General features: G+C 38.7%; 1 protein-coding gene across 6 annotated transcripts in view; it reads right to left on the bottom strand.

The window, feature by feature from the left end:
- The window catches only part of LOC113966107 (BPI fold-containing family C protein-like), a 29,010-nt gene that overhangs the window by 9,031 nt on the left and 888 nt on the right, over positions 1 to 19,091 (bottom strand). For 2 of the 6 annotated variants that reach the window (XM_027680388.1, XM_027680387.1), the window contains exons 2-11: positions 13,545 to 13,670; positions 11,531 to 11,587; positions 11,106 to 11,217; positions 8,934 to 9,062; positions 5,853 to 6,008; positions 5,071 to 5,134; positions 4,923 to 4,983; positions 3,375 to 3,466; positions 1,627 to 1,800; positions 595 to 648 (exon numbers count right to left, since the gene is read on the bottom strand). In XM_027680388.1, the coding sequence (XP_027536189.1) occupies positions 595 to 648; positions 1,627 to 1,800; positions 3,375 to 3,466; positions 4,923 to 4,983; positions 5,071 to 5,134; positions 5,853 to 6,008; positions 8,934 to 9,062; positions 11,106 to 11,217; positions 11,531 to 11,587; positions 13,545 to 13,647 (1,002 nt within the window). In that variant the 5' untranslated portion in view covers positions 13,648 to 13,670. Of the gene's footprint in view, positions 1 to 594; positions 649 to 1,626; positions 1,801 to 3,374; positions 3,467 to 4,922; positions 4,984 to 5,070; positions 5,135 to 5,852; positions 6,009 to 8,933; positions 9,063 to 11,105; positions 11,218 to 11,530; positions 11,588 to 12,297; positions 12,428 to 12,454; positions 12,623 to 13,544; positions 13,671 to 19,091 lie in introns of those variants that run through there. The other 4 variants (XM_027680390.1, XM_027680391.1, XM_027680389.1 and 1 more) reach the window with 4 other exon arrangements.

The raw sequence follows: 19,091 nt of genomic DNA, 5'->3' as shown, positions 1-19,091 counted from the left end.
TAATCACTTTGACAATATAAAGTATTTTGAAAAGTGACAGCCTGCAAAAGAGCCAATCTTTTGAAAAGTAGAGAAACTCCTAAAGGACAAAACTTCAGTTTGCAATTCCATAGATTCTGAATTTCATCATCTTATAGTAAGTGTTGCCATATTTTTACAGCAACTCATAGTATCTTAATTTCTTTCATCACATGTATAGACTCATGACTATTGTTTCCCACTGTATATAAACTCCAGTAGTCAAAAATCAGGAATATTCGCAAAGAGAAGTCAGGCTACCAATAGCAGAGATACCATTACCTTGAATAGGAATAAAAGGAGACTGATCTCACAGATGGCTACCACTTATTCTTTATAACTATTTGAAAGACTGAGAGCAAATCCAGAACTTAGAGGGGTAGAGAATAACTAAAGTGTAGTATGATATAGTTAGGAAGAGTATGGGGCAGACGTGTATGTTTGAATCTTGCACTAATCATAAACCAGTTTCCTTGTCTCCTCCAAACTTTTTCAAACAAGAGCACACAGATAATATCTATAAAGAGCATTAGATACTGCTTTTTCTTAAAAGTCTGTACAAGTAACAGTACTCACCTCAGAGACAAAATATTTGAGTAGGGAGGTATTTAAGCTAAAAGTAGTAGCAAGCTGTAAACAAATAAAATAAATTAGATCATCCTTATACCAGCCTGAAAATTATGTTTTCCTTGGAAAAAAAATCCCCAACCATAGATCTTGTTTCTTTTAATTTTAGACAATCCATGTTTTGATTTAGTATTTCCTTGCCCGAGAATGATTCCTAAGCAACCCTCAGTGCTCTGTGGGACAAAAGAGAGATAGATTTCTCATGGACTTGATTCAGAAGCACGTACCAGTGAACAAGCATTATTCTTTGAAAGAACAGACATGACATCCTGCCTTTGAGACTTTCTCAGATGAAATATACTGAGTGTGTCAGAGGCAAGGACTCAAAAATCTCATCTGCCCTTTTTCTGCTAACCACTGTGATGATGTTTGTTAGTGCCATTCATGTCACCAGCATCCATAAAGACCCTCTTAGCATTGTTTCAGTTAGCAAAACTTATTGGAAACTCTGACTACAAATGCCAGTGTGGAAACTAGCATTTCTGAGAGGTCTTGTATGTTCTTCAACCACAGCTGAAAGCTTAGTTTCCTTGTACATTCTTGCCTCATCCTGCTGCTCCATTAAGTCTGGGGATTTATTCTACCTCTCAACATAGCCAATACATCTGTTGTGGGCCTCTGTGCAGCACACTGTGGCTTCAGTACACTTTTTCTTGTCTTGTCCTTTCCTATGTGCAGTCCATGCAGAGAAAAGCTTTTTTTTTGGTTCTTTCTGCCACTCCTGGCACACCAACTCTGTGATGTTCATATCTGTCATTCCTTGCCTAGAGCTGCCAAGAAGTTCAGACTTAGGTCTGAGGGGGACTTGAACTATTTTAAATTATGACATACAGAATGATTGTCATGAATCCTTCCTACAAGTGGTAGAAGTGTGACCTGAATCTGTGTGAAATGGCAAAGATAATGTGTTAGTCTCCTTTGCTGACCTGACTATCCATACTGCTGATATTTGTGATTCCATTACATGCAAATTATACTTACCTCTTCAGAGATGGTGATGTTAAAGGCCCCTGCTCTGTAGTAAGCCAGTGAAGCAGACTTTAGAAAATAATTGGAGACTCCCAGGTATATCATGGAATCACCCTGGTTTGGGAGAGCAAATGGAGCTGGCATAAAGGGAGGGTCTGTGTGATTACCTACTGGATAGACCGTGCCCTGCAAAAAAATCATTATCAAATATTTTTAGTTGAAACATTTGTATCTGTGAGAATGCGTTAGCAGCGGTTGAACAGGAAGAATTCTTCCTAATCTGAAGAAAAGCTGGGCATTAAAGAAACCATGAACTAAGCAAATAAGTTTGTGTTATGCCCTGAAAATAAGCAAAATCAGGCTCTTCTAAACAATTACAGGAATCAAAGAAAATCTGGGTGCTGTACTTTCAAACTTTGAATTTGAGCATTCAAGTGAGTATTCTGAACAGCAGTTACAAGACACACATACAAAAAATAATTCTCTAGACCACAGTTTTCTTTCTCTTGTAGCAGAGACACATTTGTTAATTTAATCTTAAGGGTGACATTTCAAGAAAATCTTCAGGCACACCCAAAAAGCACTGGAAGTTGCTTAGGACAGGGACACACAAAGGAGCCTTTTATATCACCTAACTCTTAGCCCTGGTCCAGCTGTCAGTCCTCTAAGACCTAATTTTGGTGCTGCACAGGTAGGGGACCTTTATTCAGGTATGCTGAGAAAATAACTATTAAAATTGAGAGGTAGGTGAGTTCAGGCCATGTAAGGAAAGTAATACAGATAGCAAGTCATGTAATTACTGAAACCGTGAAGGTTAGTAGCTGGAAGATTCAACAGAAAAAACACTGACAAGGGAAGGTATAAAACCCTAAGAAAAAAAGCTGAAAGTTAGAAGATGACAATCAGCCTGTTCCAAGGAGCACCAAGACCAGTAACTTCCTTGACTGACTTAGAATGAGTCATCAGGTGTCCCAGTGGGATGTCCACATGTTAAAGTTTAGCCTGTAAATTCTAGATAGCTACAGGAGCTGATAACTAATTGCTTAGTTCTTTTAAGCTATGTATATCCTGCTTGCAGAGAGTTTTTTGTGAGTGGTGAAAGTTGCTTGAACAAAATAACCAAGAGGGAGTTTCAACTACAGCTCTGGCAAATCTTTCTTAACTGAAGTCAGTTCTGAGAGCAGTTGGGATGCTCTGAATGACAAGGACTGTTGAAACTGCTGGAAAAGCTGAGTGTTGCTGAGATATCTTTTGCCAACAAAGGTGAAAACTAGATAAGACAGGAACTGCTATGTGCTGCTCAAGGACTGTCTGTGAGGAGTCTTCTTTTTGGGTGTGACCTGTACTTATACAAGATGCTGAGTCATCTCAAAACAAATGCTTTGGACTGCAATGACACTGGTAGCCATCACAGATCTTGTATCACTGCTAACAGGCAAAGACCAAGCAGCAGTGCAAGAGCTGTATGTCTAAAGAACACTTTTATGCTGTTTGTAAAGCCTCTCTGACGGGTTTCAACTCCGAGTTAATTTAATTCTAAACAATAGCTTTGGTTAATTACACAAATGCAGTTAATTTATTAAATAAACAATTGTATTTGGTTTCCAAAAATAACTCTTGACCAAAATTCCCAAATGTCTTATTGCTTTTCTAAGTAAACACTGGGGAGGTTCACTAAGACTGGAGTGAAATAAAATGAATCAACTCAAAAGAGAATCAGAAAAGTGCTAGAAAGCACACTGATATTAAAGACAAATTACCTTCAAATCCAAGTTAATGTGTGATTTGAAGACTGCTGGAGAGCTAAGTAGGGAATAGTCTACTTGTGCAAAGGCGTCAATCTGGCTTAAGACTAGAAGAATGATGGACAAAACCAAACCAGACATTATTACAAAAACACATCACAAACAGTTATTGCTTAGTTAAAGACAAAGACATTATAGAAATGATGAATCTGAAGAAGAATAATGGTGGGAGAAGGAAGAAGACAATTAAAAAGGAAATTATTATATGGGAATTAGTAAGACTATTCCCTTTGGAAAAGTCACTGATATCTGCTGATTTAGGCCTGTTCCCCTGCTGTTCACAACTGAATACACTTTGCAGAAGTCTCTCCTATGCAGTGAAAAATCTAGGGCAGAGTCTCCTTTTTTGTTATGTGTTTGTACAAGAGAACTAAACTCTCCTTTATGATAAATGAAGTACTGGTAAATACTACTAAATACTTTGGAAGATGACATTAGCACATTTTTCTGCCAATCAGAGTTGAAAAAATTGGATTTTTTTCACAACAATAGAAGGCACTTTATTGTCAATATGATTGAAGACTTTTTCTAAAAGGCGCTCAGATGCAGCTTCAGTCTGATTGTTATTTTTGATTGGACTGTATGGTCTGTTCATACTGTATAAAAATGAGATGGGTTTAAAGAATGGTGAATTCACACTGAGATTATGAACTCCTCAATATGACAGCACAGCTTGGAGTGCCCTTGAACCTGAAGTTTTTAATTATGTGCTGCATAAGAAAATGTTCTTGATGACTATGATTTTCAGTAATACTTGCCACTGCTTGGCACATGGCAGTTATACGTCATTTTAGGAAAAATAAATGTCTACTTACTCTGCTTCTGAATAGCAGAGCAGATAATAGAAATATCCACAATGAAAAGTAAAGCATGTTTGTTTGGGAACAAACTCTATGACCTGAATTATATTAGTTACAGGAATCAAATTAATTTAAATTGAGAAAAACAACAAATATTCTTAATCTTGGAGTAAAAAAACTAACAACAACAATAAAAGAAAACCTGTGGCATTGATTATAGTAGTGAAAATCTTATATTTATATGCTTTTTGAACACAGATTGTATTCATGTCTCTGCAAGAGTGACACAGGAATTGTTACTGGTGGGAAAAGAGACATGCTCAGTGTGACAGTGTCTTCCTACAGCATCGTTACCTCACTGAATACGAGTCTTATGTTCACAGTACCAAGAGCACAAAGGATCAACATGAAAATGCTCATCTTGGAAATCTAAGGAAATAAAACAGGTCAACTACCACAGATTGAAAGATTACAGGTGACTTCCTATGGGCACAAAAGAAATCTGAATATTTTATATAAAGTGCATGCAAGAGATTTCTAGGGTGAACATGGAATAGGTTAAGGTACGGAACAATGGCTGTATTTTTCTTCCTTCACTTTTTTTGGTACCATGAACACAGAAATTGTTTGAATTCTAATAAAAAAGGATACAATTTGAGCACTATGAAAATTACTTAACAAAAAGCTGTTATCAACAACTCACCCTTATGCTTTCTAAGCTGTGCATCCATCATTTGGATTTTGTATTTGATATTTAGGCATAGCTATATGAAGAGAGAGACAAGTCAGTAATGTAAGGCCTGTGTTTTAACTCCTCCCTTCACTATCTGAAGCCATCTTTGCAAACTTACATTTTTATCTAATTTGGTGTGAATGGGCTTCTCAAGATAACCAGAGAGAAAGCTGTAGATCCAGCTGGAGGAAAGGAAATGAACATAGTGGCTTTTTTACCATGGGTTGAAATCTTTGAAAAATAAAATCTGGCAGACGGGGACATCAATGTCATTTATATTAATGAGAAGCAATTACAGCAATATGGCAGACTGAAAAGTTGACTGTTTTTACTAATTTGAGTCTCAGACAAATGTTAGGTGGTCTCAGTCTCAAAAGAGCTATATAGAAGGCAATCTGCATAGTTGTGGATGTTCATGTTAACGTGCTGATAAATGATGCTCAATTAGACGCATTTTGTCTATGAGTAAGAAAAAAATTCTAGAAAATCAAAATAAGAACTCTAAGCATTGTTTCATATTCTCTTTTGAAAGCTTTATTCTCAAATTGTAGGTCAGCTTGTCAAAAGGCTTAATTGGTCTAGATCATTTTTTTATCTATAAACCCCCATTTGCAATCTTGTACTCTTTAATATGGTCAAATGTCAATGCTTTCATATGCTGTATGACCAGTTGGCTCAATTGCTGGCACATGCAGAAAGAAATGTAGATTAACCACACTTTACACACTCAGCAAAAGAGTCTGATTTTGAAAACAGAACATTAAAAATCCACTTTCAGAGCCTTCAATAGTTAATCATATTCTGTAACTGGACCCCTAGAAATCAAAATTTGAAAGGTGTCCTTTATGCTACAAACCCTGCCAATTCCCCGAGAGTAATTAGAAAAATTGCTGTACGTACCTAGATCTGCCACTCAACTTGACTTTTACACTGCCAATGCTCAGCTGGCAATTGTGTAGCAACATGGACAAGTGGCCTGTGCTATCCCGTGACACATTGAAGATAATGGAAATAAACAGTCCTGAGATGGACACAGTAATTTCTCCTTTGCCTTTGCTGCTTGGACAAAAAAAGTCAAACTCAGTCAATAAAACATCTGCTGTAAGGCAACAATTTAAGAAACTCCCTGTAAATCAAGTTTGAAAGGACTTCTTGCTTCTATTATCTAGAATGAAGAATGGGCTTTCTAGGGATTAAAGTAGATTAGGGACATGCCTGGTATTCAAAAACAGATTATATGCATGTGTTTCCAGGACATGAATTTTCCAGTGTTGTTCAGGATTTGACAAGTTTACAAAAATGTCACAATTTCACAGCAGCACAAAAACATTCCAGTCCTTCATGATAGATTACCCTAAAGGTCTCTGGGACTGCAACAGCAGAAGCCAGTTAGCTAATAAATATATAACCTAAGTGTTATCAACTTTGTAATTGTTCCACTTTCCTCTTTTCTGTAACAATTTTCAGTAACTCTTTTAAATGTATACATTTATTTGTCCTGCCCCAAACCCATTCATTCTCCTTTCTGTAAAAATCCCTACTAAGACCCCCAACAAAAATATCTTTATACCTAAATTCCAACAAATTTAGGTATTAGGCTTCTGGTTAGGAGTTGTAGAAGCTGAAGACCAGCCAAGCAGGATAGAAAGTTGAATGAATGTTAGAATAGCTATATATATATATATATATATATAAACCTCATTTACTGTAACAGAACTGACACTAAACACATCACTTTTAACCCTTTCATCTTGATTACTTGAGTTTTCTTTTCCCAGGCATTAATTTCTATAGTGGTGGCACCATACTACAGAGAAAGAGCCGTGTCCAATATGAAGCTCAAACCATGAATCTCTCCTCCTTCCTCTTAATTTTTTTACTCAAAGCAAAATATCTCTGGAAAAAGCTGTAATCCCAAAAGATAAATTTTTACCCTAACCATAGACTGCCCTGGCCCAAACTAATGTGTAGTATTGCCAGTCACAAAGTTCATCCTACCACCATTACCATTTTAAACCTTCTGATTCAGTTCATATATGTTCATTAAGTAGCTATGTAGATCTCTTCAGATCCTTATTTTCCAGTCCCTAACCAAGCCACAATCCCAGAAGCCATCAGGAAAAACATTTTCCCAAGGAGAGTTGTGAGTACTGGGACAAGTTACTTGGAAAGATTGTTGTGTCATCATCCTTGGCTAAAAAACATCACTAGTGAGCTGATCTGATCTAGTCTGGTGACTCCTGTTTTGAGCAGGAGTCTGGGCAAAACTACTTCCAGAGATCCTTCCAACCTAGATTTACTCATCCTTCAGTGACAGGGACCACTGGAAAAGGATCTCAACCCTCCTCCCCTTTTGGGCTACATGGGAGGTAGGGAGCAACCCAGCTACTTAGGTCTTTTGTTCCTGCATCCTTATATGTGCTCTTCTTCAGAAGGAATCCTGATTCCCTGAGGCAGGGTCACAGCTCTAGGCCTTCAGGAGCAATGGGCCTGCCAGGAGGATTTATGACTGGCAGAGTGCTCTGGGATGTAGTGGAGAGAAGGACTACAGTAAGAGCTGGAAATGCACTAGAGCTGAAATGAATAACACTATTGCAATTAAAAAGCTGTGATAAGACCCATCTTACTGATCCTGGAAGCAGCCCAGGAATGATGGTTTGTCAATGGTCTCACTTGGCTCATTTTCAGCTGGCCCCTCTTAATCTGCTATTCTGAAAGCAACATGTAGGACTAGAAGATAGAGGAGATGAAGAGTAGGGCATATTCTAGATCTGTCTAAATTTACAGTCATTCACAAAACATCACATAGGACAAAGCAGCACAGATTAGTCCTTAAAAAAGGCAAGAAAACCCCTTCTCCCCCTAAATTCCACCAAAGCCAGCTTTGACCACCTCCACCACAATCTGCTCTGTCAAATCATGCATAACAGCTCCCTGACTCCCTTGCTGTCTGTGAAGTCTTTGGTGTTTTATACGTCTGGAGTCTCTCCAGATTATGCCCAGGTCCTTATCCTTCAGCAAGAGCGAGAGGTGACTTCAATGTTTAGGAACAGCTGATTTGCCCTGCTGAACACAGTCTCCTTTTCCTCATAATACTCGTATGATAGAAGAAAGAACAGAGAGGTTGGGGGCACAGTGACAGCAGCAGTTTACAGCCACCAGTCTCACTGAGACTGAATGCAGAACTGCATGTCCATGCTCCTCTGAAATCAGGACGTGCTGTGAAACTTTGCAGCCTGGTGATCCACCTTGCTGTGCTATCTGGCTCACAATAGAGCAACACCTACTGCTGTTACCAGTTGCTCTGTTAACCCAAATTGTAGAGATTAGCACCTTGCAAACTTTCTGATATCCCAGAAGTTTTAGCCCTCCCACACTCCCAAGAAAAGCTAGACTATTGTATTAAAATTCCATGGCAAAAATGCTGAGATAAGAAAAAGTGGAAAAAACAGTATGCAATCATGTCATTAAAACCAATCTCATACTACACAGGCTTATGAAGATGCCAGTTTTCCATAGCGACCTAAATTTTGGACTTTCTGAAGTTCTGAATGTTTGGCATTGTGACAGTCCTCTTCCTTTAATAGGAGCTCTTTGAAACGCAATATACACTGTACCAGCACATGGATAATTAGCTATAGAGTCAACCTTCCAGCTACACTGTACAAAGAAAGTAACAAATGTTGGCTATTGCAAACTCTGTGGTCCTGAGTATTCATGTAATATCATCTCTGGACAAATTGAGCATGCTAACAGATGTCTGACCTGATACTTTCCACAGAGACAACCTGTGGGGTTGAATAATTTAAAAAAAGAAAAAGCATTAGTTGTCAGGGGATGTTTCCTTCTTAATAAGTTTATTCAAATAGATTGTTCTTAGACTGATGTTAAGTGATACAGCATATCTGACCTGAAAAATAATACCCAGTATATGTCCCAGAACCACCCCCTCCCACCTGCATCTCTCTGTCCAATACTTACAGCAGCCATGCGTTCATTCTCCAGTCTGCGCTGATTGTAGCAGAAGCCCGTGCCACTGACAGACAAATGCCAGTGCCAGGAATAAAAGAAGCAGAAGTTTCTGGGAAATCTACAGCATTAATTCTAAGCCTACAGAATACAGAAAGAGGGATTATTAGAATGCATGCCAAAAGAGTAAGAAGGACTCCTGATCACTGAAAACCCTTCTGCTATAAAAGGCAAAGTCTATGCTTCAGTAAAAGAATTTCTCAGAAATGACTGACCCTTGTATATTTTAGGAAAGAAAGACACTTGCACCATTACACCTCACCTCGCAGCATCCTTGGAAAAAGAATCCTTGATATCAGGCATGCTGTTGTGTTGTTGTTTTTTTTTTCCCCCAAAACAAAAACCTCCCCTTGGGAGAAAAAAAAACTCCTTAAAGTAAAATCTCCTTGTTGGGGAAAAAATAAATCTGTGTTTAATCCCAGATGCCACATCTATAAATAAATCCAAGTTGTCTGAATGCTGTATTTGCTGAAGAGCATCAAAGTTTTTGTTTCCACATTCTGCTTCCTTGCCTAAGCAAACGGCTCTGGAGAGCATCCATTTTTCTAAACAAAATCTTACTTGAATATTTCCCTTCCAAAACAAATGTTTCTGATAATCAAGCATATTGTCCTTCAAATGGGTGTGTTGAATTGAGCTGAACATTGTAAAGATATCAGCTGCAATCTTATCATGTAGTATACATTCCTTATTGTTTCTTGATATCTGGCAGAGATCTCTGAAACAATTGTCTTTAATCTGCTTTCCCTGGGGCAGAAGGCACCAACTACCCTTAGTTAAAATGACCATAATTTTTCAATAACATCTTGGGCAGTAACTCTGCCTTTAGTTGTCTCGTTTGCAGAGAGCTAAAATCAGATTATCCACTGGGATGGTGGCCAATTTCAAGACCTATGGTTGGGGGAATGAATTAAGGTTTTGAAGATCATACAATAATTTAGGTTGGAATGGGACCTCAGGAGATTTTTCTGGTTTAACCTCCTACTGAAAGCTGGGACAACTCAGGGCCCTGGCCCACTTGAGTCTTGAACAAGTCCAAGGATGCAGATTCCCCAGCCTTTTCAGCCCTTGTTCTGGTGCTCTAGCATTTTTTCCTAGCTTCTCTACTTTTCTTGATGTAGCATGTCTTTTTGCCCATCACCCTTTCACTGTGTGCCCCTGGGAGAATCTGGCTCCATATTCTCTATAATCAACACCCAGCAGACAGTGGAAGACATGCAGGAAGACACATGCACCTCCACTGCCACAGTCTCTTCTTCTCCAGCCTTTCCAAACAAAACTCTCTCAGACGTACAGGGACTAAGGCACAAGGACAGCATAGCAAAAATGGTATAATAATTGGCAGAAAGCAGGATGTTAGGAAAGGGATGCAGGCCCTATCCAGCAGAAAGTACATGAAGTCTCTCAGAGTGATATTTCTCCCTCTGGGTAACCTGCAAAGAAGTAAAATGCTACTGAGCAGCATATTGGAAGGTGGGATTGAAGGCTGTAGAAAAACCTGCTTTCATACTAGTCTCCATATTTGGAGAACTTGTAGGAAACTCTATAAAACTGTGTCTCTACTGGCTGCTCCTGGTACAAAGATTTTCCTTTACAGTTAGTAGGTGTCAAGCGCTATCCAGTCAAAATGGTGATTTACCATTGTAAATTCATCCAAAAAGATTCAGCAGAAGTCCTCTTCCTGCCACATCAGCCCACATACACCACCCCCTGCATATATCTTATCCCTTTGTTGGCTTTTTCTCATCAAACACAAAACAAATTATTTTCACCGCTACAAGTCCTTTATAATAGCAGAGTGTTAATAACACCAATTCTGCCTTCCTTCCCATCTATTTTCCCTGCTGTGTCACAACCATGCTTACACCTATCTTGCTCCAAACTCTGATACAAATCAACTGAAAAAAACCAGCCAAGGTTCTCCTTCGGGAGCTTTATAAAGCTCATCTCTCAGTGTAGTAGAACAAGTACTTTTAAAACAAGTCAGTGTTTGGGCAGCGGAAGCAGAGTTAGATAAACCATTAAAATTTTATGCTGAACAAAACAGTGGCTACATAATTATTACTACGTGGTAATAATAAGTTACTTCATCCTAAAACTTTGACATTTATTTCTTTTACTTACCTGGAAATTACATAGTTGACCTTAACAACTGACAAACTCTCCTGCCCGCTCCAGCTTGGGAAGGTCTCTTTCAATACTGCTTGCTTCATGAGCTCCATCCCAATCCTCCTGCCTACAAGGGGACATAGGAAAGCATATGCCTTGCAGATTGGATTCTGGCATCCAAAGGTCCAGATATACTGCCAAATAATTTAATCATCACTTTTAACACAGTTCTTGAAACACTTTGATTCTATGATCCTTACCTAGATCTCCTTCCAACTATGTATATATATGCATTTATAACTTCTCTTAGCCTCACATACAAACCATTTAACCCAAGATCAAAAATATCTGTTAGTATCATCTTGTCCCTGAGTTGTATTTCATCTTCTAGAACTCCTGTCAGATTTCTGAAACTGTTATACTTCCTTCACTTCACTCACAATGTGGATAGCTTGGAAAATTCTTGGTCATCACCTTTACCTCAGATTGTCTCATCCCTGTTGGATGAAAAAGCCAGTTATAAAGTAGAAAGGTGACTTCTATATGTAGTGTTTACTTATGGAAAAAGTGTGATATATGCATCTGAAGTGCTGGTATGTCAAATGCAGAACTATCTGGATTGTTGCTTGTGTACAGGAAGTTGTTTGAGGTTGAAAAACAATCCTTTTAAATGTTTTCTTCCCATTTCTTTCACAGTACATATATTTTGCCAGTGCACCTTAACCATTAAAGCTTGCAACAGATCTCTGACTTATTTTACCTGCTTCCCTTACTTTTAGGAATCTATAATTTCTTGAATGTTTCAATGCTACTTGTGCAATGATAATACACACAGACCCTATTATGACCAAACAGAGCATCTTTAAATTCCAGATTCCTTGTGTCTTCCTTTTTTTCACTCATCTTGGATTAAGACAAAACTGAAATTTTAATACTGAATGATATCCTGCTTTTAGAGGTTTTTACCATGAATTTCTTTAGCTTTTGGCCTCACAATTGCTGACTAGAAAATATCTGGATTTTTTTTCTCCACTAGGCTCTATAGTATTAAAAAAGCAAGGAACTGAAATTTGTGATAACTCAACACTGGAATACCTTTTCATAAAATGCATCTTTCATGAAGGAGAAGTAAGTTATGATTCCCTGGGAATTCCTGTCTCCAAAGCAAAATATGGGCTCTCACTGAAATAACTTAAAGCTCTCTTACAACTGTCAGTGAAGTCAGCCAGTGATCCCAGGTGAAATTCCTCTCAAGGTTCTTGCAACAGGCAAGAAGCACGCAGCAGGATCTATTGCCTCAGCCTTCAAATCTCACATTAAGAGAGGATGTGTCAGGCACTAAGCTCTTCAAATACGAGAAATACCTTTGGGAGGAGGTCTGCTAATGTCTGTTCTTACTACTAATGCAGGGGTGTGCCAACTTAGTCTGTTCATTCAGTGCTCAGAAGACTATGCTAATCGTCACAAAAACTGCTGGGCTCACACTGAGAAACACCAGGCTGAATTCTCATTTCTAAAGGCATGAGAGATCCCTAGGAAGCAAGGGATGTCAATACTGGTTTGGGTGACTGATGCTTGCCCTGCACTTTTCAACTCCTCAAAAGCCTTTAAAACAATATTCATACAACAAAATAAGTGGACCTGATCCTTGCTTTCATCTCGAAGACATGAACCCCGAGCTTCTACTTTTCATCTCACAAGTCCATTGTTTACCTGTCAGCATGTTCAGTACATAAATGACGATTAATCCTTAGCATGACCCAGCCTTTGTTGAATTTGTGCCTTGTTAACCTGTATTATTAATATTAATTCTGTAAACAATTGAAATTGTACCACATGCCCTCCACACCCATGGAGTAAGTCTTAGGTAGGAGACAGTGAAAGTTAGCATGAATAGAAAGGAAAATATATTGTGGAAATTGCCAATATCCTGTTTAAGGGGCAGAATTATGACAGTCACTAGATTTTTTTTGAAGAATGGCACATGCAAGTGCTATGCCATGTCAAATTGAGGAATGAGAGTAAAGGTGGCTATGTGGCTGTTCCAAGATTGTAAGCTTTTTGTCCCAATTGTGTCTTACTATCTTCAATTAAATATTGCACTTTAAGTCAGGAGTTTGACACTTTTTAAAAAAAGAAGCAATTATATGACTTTCTAATTATGGTTCTTAAAAAGTATATCAATATGAAGGATGTAGTAGAAAGATGGCTGGACTGTAGGAGAATGCAGTCACCAATCAAAGATAAATTCACACCTGGGATACACAGAAAAAAAAAGGAAATAAGTGAGAGAAGAGACAAAGGGTATTCCTGGTGTGAGGTGACAAAAGGAATTTACTCTACTTCAATATTTAAGGAGCTTGTTCCTTAAATAAAACTGAACCTTTATTAAGCAACTATATTCTTTACATAGAGTATTTATGATAAATTAACTTCTGGCAATGTTAGACATACCATAGTCCAGCCCCTTCTGAGTAATCCTCACTTTAAGACCAGGATTAGCTTCAAGCCGCAAGGACAGCCAACAGAGCAGGACAAAATACCATGTCTTTAGCATCTTCTCACCTTTGTCACAGGGATCTGTTAACAACATTTACGATACAAACATTTTCATAAATGATACATACCATGAATTGCAAAAAATCTGTATCCATGACTTCCCTCAATGAAACAGGGACAAGGGTGGATAGGCAAGAGAGGTTTAGCCTATGATTTTATTGCACGGAGCAGTCAGCGTAGGAGCAGGCACATATTTCTGAGTCCTTGGATATCACTTTGGCAGATATTAGCTATTGGTGAGACTGAATGGTTCTGCTCCACTACTCTATCCTTTCCCCACACGCATGTCTTGGCTGTTTAATGTTACCATCTGTCCTTCCTCCTGCAGAATGAACATCACACAGGAGTAGAGAAAGGTGTCCTAGCACGAGCCTGCAGCAGTGCAAAGCAAGACTGTGAGCCACTGCATGGTGAGACATAACCACACAACACAGATTCACAAAAGCTGAGACAAATTGTATCTTTCTGTGACACAGTCCAGTACAAAAGTAAGGTTTCTTTGTTCAAAATTCTTGCATTCATCCCAATATTCACTACCAATGACAGCCACTGCTCAATTTCCTAGAAATAACGATACTGTTTCTCAAGACAGCTTCAAGTCTTCACAGTGCTGCATTACAAAACTCTTTATTAGGGACCTACAGTAACTCTACTCCAGCCACGGAGGGGAGTGACACATCCTTTTCTGGATGTGCACATCTGATTGGGATCATGGTACCTGCCTATGTACAAACCATACTAATTCATAAGTAGCAAAAGGTCTTGCTAGTTTCCCAGCAGCCTATAGAGTCATTCTCGGATTTCTAATAAATATCATATTGTCTTGGACACTCTATTCCATAATCTGGCAGAACACATGTAAATGAAATTAAAACAAGAAAAAACCCTCCTCTTCACCAAAAAAACCCCACACCCCACCACCCTTTGGTAGTCTTACTTCTACCTTCTTCTTCTACTTATGTCTTACTTTTTGGTGTTGTAATTAATATTATCAGGTCAGACTGTAAATGGTTGAAAATCTATGTTCTGCTCAGTAACTCATGAAAAACTGCTCTTTGGTGGTTTCTGCACTGTAAGATTGACAAAATGTATTTTCAATATTGCCCTGATGTCGGTTCTCTGAGGAATCCTTTCAAAGTTATCCCAAGATACTATGCAAGAAAAAGTGTTTTCAGGGAAAAAACATTCTGAATACATAATCCACACTGGGACAAATTTTGAAAATGCCCCCTTTAATTGGTCATTCCATCTCTAGTTCTTATGCCTTTTTGGTTTTGTCTATTTTAAGCAACTCAAAATAAATACTTTAAGGTAGCAATGTAATATTATGCACAACAGCCTGCTGAAGTCACAAAACTTAAACTCTTTCCAAAAACTGTCCCAGCTTTTCCTGCAAACATGCCACCTTCAATCCTGATTAATAAGGATCAATTAAAAATCAGTGTAAAACCAGAAAGACAGATTTTTCTATCATTAAAGTACATAGATATTTCCTAGATATTTATCCAGCAGGATTGCTAGAAGCATCGATGCAGATGAGGTACCTCATTCCCACTGCATTTCATTCACATTGAGGAACAGAAAACAGCAATCTTGGTCATTACTGTGCTTTGTACTTGTACTTTGGTATGTTCTTGTTTGGATCTTAAATGGATGTTGAGTGAGAAGCTGAAAGAACAAACAATGGAACTGCCCTGGGAATAAAAGGCAGTATCATTTCATATTGCTTACTCACACCAACAAGCTTTATTTTTGCACTGCAAGGCTGATATTCTTGGCTTCATCCAAGCCCTGAGCCTCTCTCAGATGCCAGGATCGATTGTACAAGGTCAGTCAGATGACTGAGGCAGGCAGACCTGAGGAGAAGGAACTTGTCAGCTGCCTGATAGACTAAATGAGAGCTGCCAATTGTATTGCCAAGGACAATAGATGTCAGACAAATTGCCCTGATATTTATCTTCAGTAACTGAGCAGGCATAGACCAATTTCTGTATGTAAATAATTATCTTAATTCTTTTGTCTTCTCAGAGATAGTGCATTCAAGTACTTGAAGTAGAGAAAAAAGATGAAGTCCTTTGTTTCAGATTGTGTACCCATCTCACCCTAATGAAGTACTCTGCCTAACAGTCTGTAGATACATCTGGTTTCTCCTTTGTGAACAATCTATAAAAACTTTAAATAAAACTTGCAATAAAGATTACAGCTGAAATCCACCTAGGAACTTAAGCAAGCTCCTGAAGTAAAAAAACCAAAACTAAACAAAACAGAAAACCAAAACCCACACAAACAAAAAATCCCACTGTAGTTGTCTTGTAGAGGTTTAACACAGCCATAAAAACACACTAGCTTAAACTGACCATCCTCTGAAATGCAACAGAGTATCTTTAAAAAGGAATTTTGTCCTTATCTTGCCTTGGTCCTGCACAAAACTCTCCAATATACAGCCCACAGAAGAATTTCTTTCCCTTTGAAAAATTTAGTTACCCCAGTAGTTAACAAACCCAAGACAAACAGTTCTCAAACACAATAGAAAATATAGTGTCTACCCAACCTGAGGTCCAGAAAGAGCACTTTAGTTTCCAAAATATCTCTGCTGTTATCACAGAACTGGGACTGGATTTTTCAGTTTCTCCCTTGCTCCATTGTCTCTAGTTACTCTGCAGCATGTTCAACAACAGGTAGGGTTTCTGCAGCTCACTCAACAATGTCAAAGCAAAAAGGACTCACTAGCCTCAAGATTTTAACCCTTTCAACACACTGATATTCCATATGGAGAATCACCTCTTGAGGGAAAAGGAATACAAAGCTAATATGGTTGATAGGAGAGACATATTGGAAGGAATGCTTAAAGAAAACAGCAATTGACACAGATGGGAGTTTGTTAAATGGCATGAAAGCAGATGATCTCTCTCCACAACTACTGGAAATACCCACTGAATGAGAAAACCTCCAATAAGTTCCTGTTCGTGATTTCCTCCATTCAGTGTGGAAAGCAATGCTATCCACTTCCCAGCTCATGAGACAGCCCATGATGTAGCTCAATGAAATCTTCCAACAGAATCCACAGGAGGCAACGGCCGCCCCTGCCCCCACAGGTTGTATCTGTGAGTATGTCTGGGACACCCCCTGATTTTTCGGAGGCTTTGCAAAAGCTTTGTGTTACCACAGCTTTTCCTGAGCGTGGCTTGACTACTGATGCCCTTCATAAACGCTTTGAAAACCTTGGAGCAGGATTGCCAGAGAACTATTAATCTGTGTCAGGCTGCAAAATAAATAGCATAGCTGCAATGCCTACACAGATTCCATTAACAATGGATAACAATGTTGGGAGGCAGTTGTCTGATGAGCTGATGGAAAAAACCATCGTCACTATTTGGATCCACTGAGTTAATTTTGCTGACCTCTGTAACTGCCTTATCCTTGCACTTGCGCCAGGACCACAAGGTTCATTTTTACCAAAGACCATTTAGTGAAACAAAAATCAGTGTCCTTGTTCTAGCGCTGCCCTGCACGCTGCCCTCACAGCTAAGAACTGTAAGGGTGCATTTAAGCTGGTTCCCAAGAGACAGTAGAAAAGGAAGATATATTGAGACCTTGAGCAGAAATGCAGCAGGCCTTATTTCTCTGGAATCTGAATTGCCCAGATTCAGACCCGAGTCCATCATTTGCATAGTTCTGTTCTAAGCTTCCTTCTCTCCCAGTTGTTTGGCTCACTCTTAGAGTCTTGTCGAACCATTCTGTTACTTTCATGGAGCTGACAGTAGCATGAGGAACTCTCTCAGCCTCGGCAACTACCACCCTGGTTTCACACAAATTGCAGTCCTGTAAGATTCCTAGAAGGTGGGTGCAGTAACCTCCCTAGGAAAAACCTGAGCCTCTTTTTACTACCCAGAGAAATGTCATTTTTGTCTGCTAATGCAAAGATATCAAACTCTCATCTCGGAGTGCACATAACTCCCAGCAATTTAATACTGTTTAAAAATATGTAAATCCAAGAAAATGCAGTTGTAGCTAAAAAGGTCTGAAGCAATCTGGCAAACTCCAGAAAACCCACTGAAGTCTGCTCCCTGTGATCAAGATTTTAACAGATCAAGATCAGAAACAGTGCAGTTAAGAGCTACATGAGCAAACTCCGGACATTGCTTAAGAGTCATCTGTATTCAACCAATCTGAGACAGTGTAAAGCAGAGCTCCACTAAATGTATTGGCTACAGAGCATCAGCACAACAGGCTTTAAAATATTTTTTAGGAGCAAAGCTGACCACTAGCAAGCTGTAAGAAGTTAGGAGGTTCTCTCCACTAGCTTTGATTTGAACCTCCTCCTCCATTGGTACACTTAAAATGCCACTTCAGACTTTCACAGACCTCCTGATGATACTCTAGCCTTCATACCCTTCTTCGCATTCTGCCCTCTTTCACAGGTTTCAGTGCGACCCTTGTCATTCAAAATACGTGTATCATAAGGTTTAACATATACACACATACATATTTACTTATATGTATTATAAAACACATTCTTTGTAGTGGCAAATACATAAAGAAAAATAATGGAAAAGGTACAGTGTCTCACAGCTTTATTACCACACTCAACTTTCAGGAAAATAAAATATTTCCATGAGGTATGTAACTGAACCAAAGAGACCATTACTCTTTATAGTTCTCCTCTGCCACAGGACTAGGTCAACAGTACTACAGCTTAAAGTTTCAAGTTTCTCAAGAGAACCCACTAGGGCTATCAGTAGGATTTTACTGCTTTGGTGGAACAAGTTCTATTGCTTGTGTTTCACACTGATCATGTGGGGAAGAAAAATCCTCAATAAAATCCTTTGAGTAGAGAAACCACATTGTCTTTAACAACCATTCTAAACTACTGACAAGGAGCTTTCTTTTGTCATCATACTGTGTATTATCTTAAGGAATTACTTAAAAATAATTCACAATTTCTGATAAGAGTGAACTATACTGAAAGTCAAAATTCTTCTTTACACAACCATTTTTTCAAGGTTTTAAGCACACAGGTTTCCTGTACTGTTTTGCATGTGCCCTTCCCAGCCTGAGGTCGATGTCATATGTGGCCATTGAAAATCTTTTGTCTGCAGACTGAGACAAAATTAAAATGGTGGAGAAAAACTGTACCTCATCAAATAATAGCCCTTTCTTCTGGAATGACGTGTGAGGGGAAAAAATAATGGTAATGTTGAGTCATTTGAAATTTTCCAGACTTGAAAGCTGAGGAAAATGTTTTAGCCTTTCATCCTAGTTGTCTCCTAGGTTTTCCTGTTTAATAGTGCTGTGTGGAAAACGCGTTTAAACCTTACATTATGGCATGAGTCATAAAATTCAAAGGAAAAATTCACAGAATGGCAGCAGAAATGCTCACTTGGAACTCATGTAGCTGGTTACCTAACAGTGAGTATAGCCAGCCTCTGAGCCACACAATCA

The sequence above is a fragment of the Neopelma chrysocephalum genome, unplaced genomic scaffold (assembly GCF_003984885.1).
Source record: "Neopelma chrysocephalum unplaced genomic scaffold, ASM398488v2 Primary Assembly neopelma1_59, whole genome shotgun sequence".
Classification (NCBI taxonomy): domain Eukaryota; kingdom Metazoa; phylum Chordata; class Aves; order Passeriformes; family Pipridae; genus Neopelma; species Neopelma chrysocephalum.
Note: the sequence above shows the minus strand (reverse complement) of the source record. Positions and strands in the feature narration are given on the sequence as shown.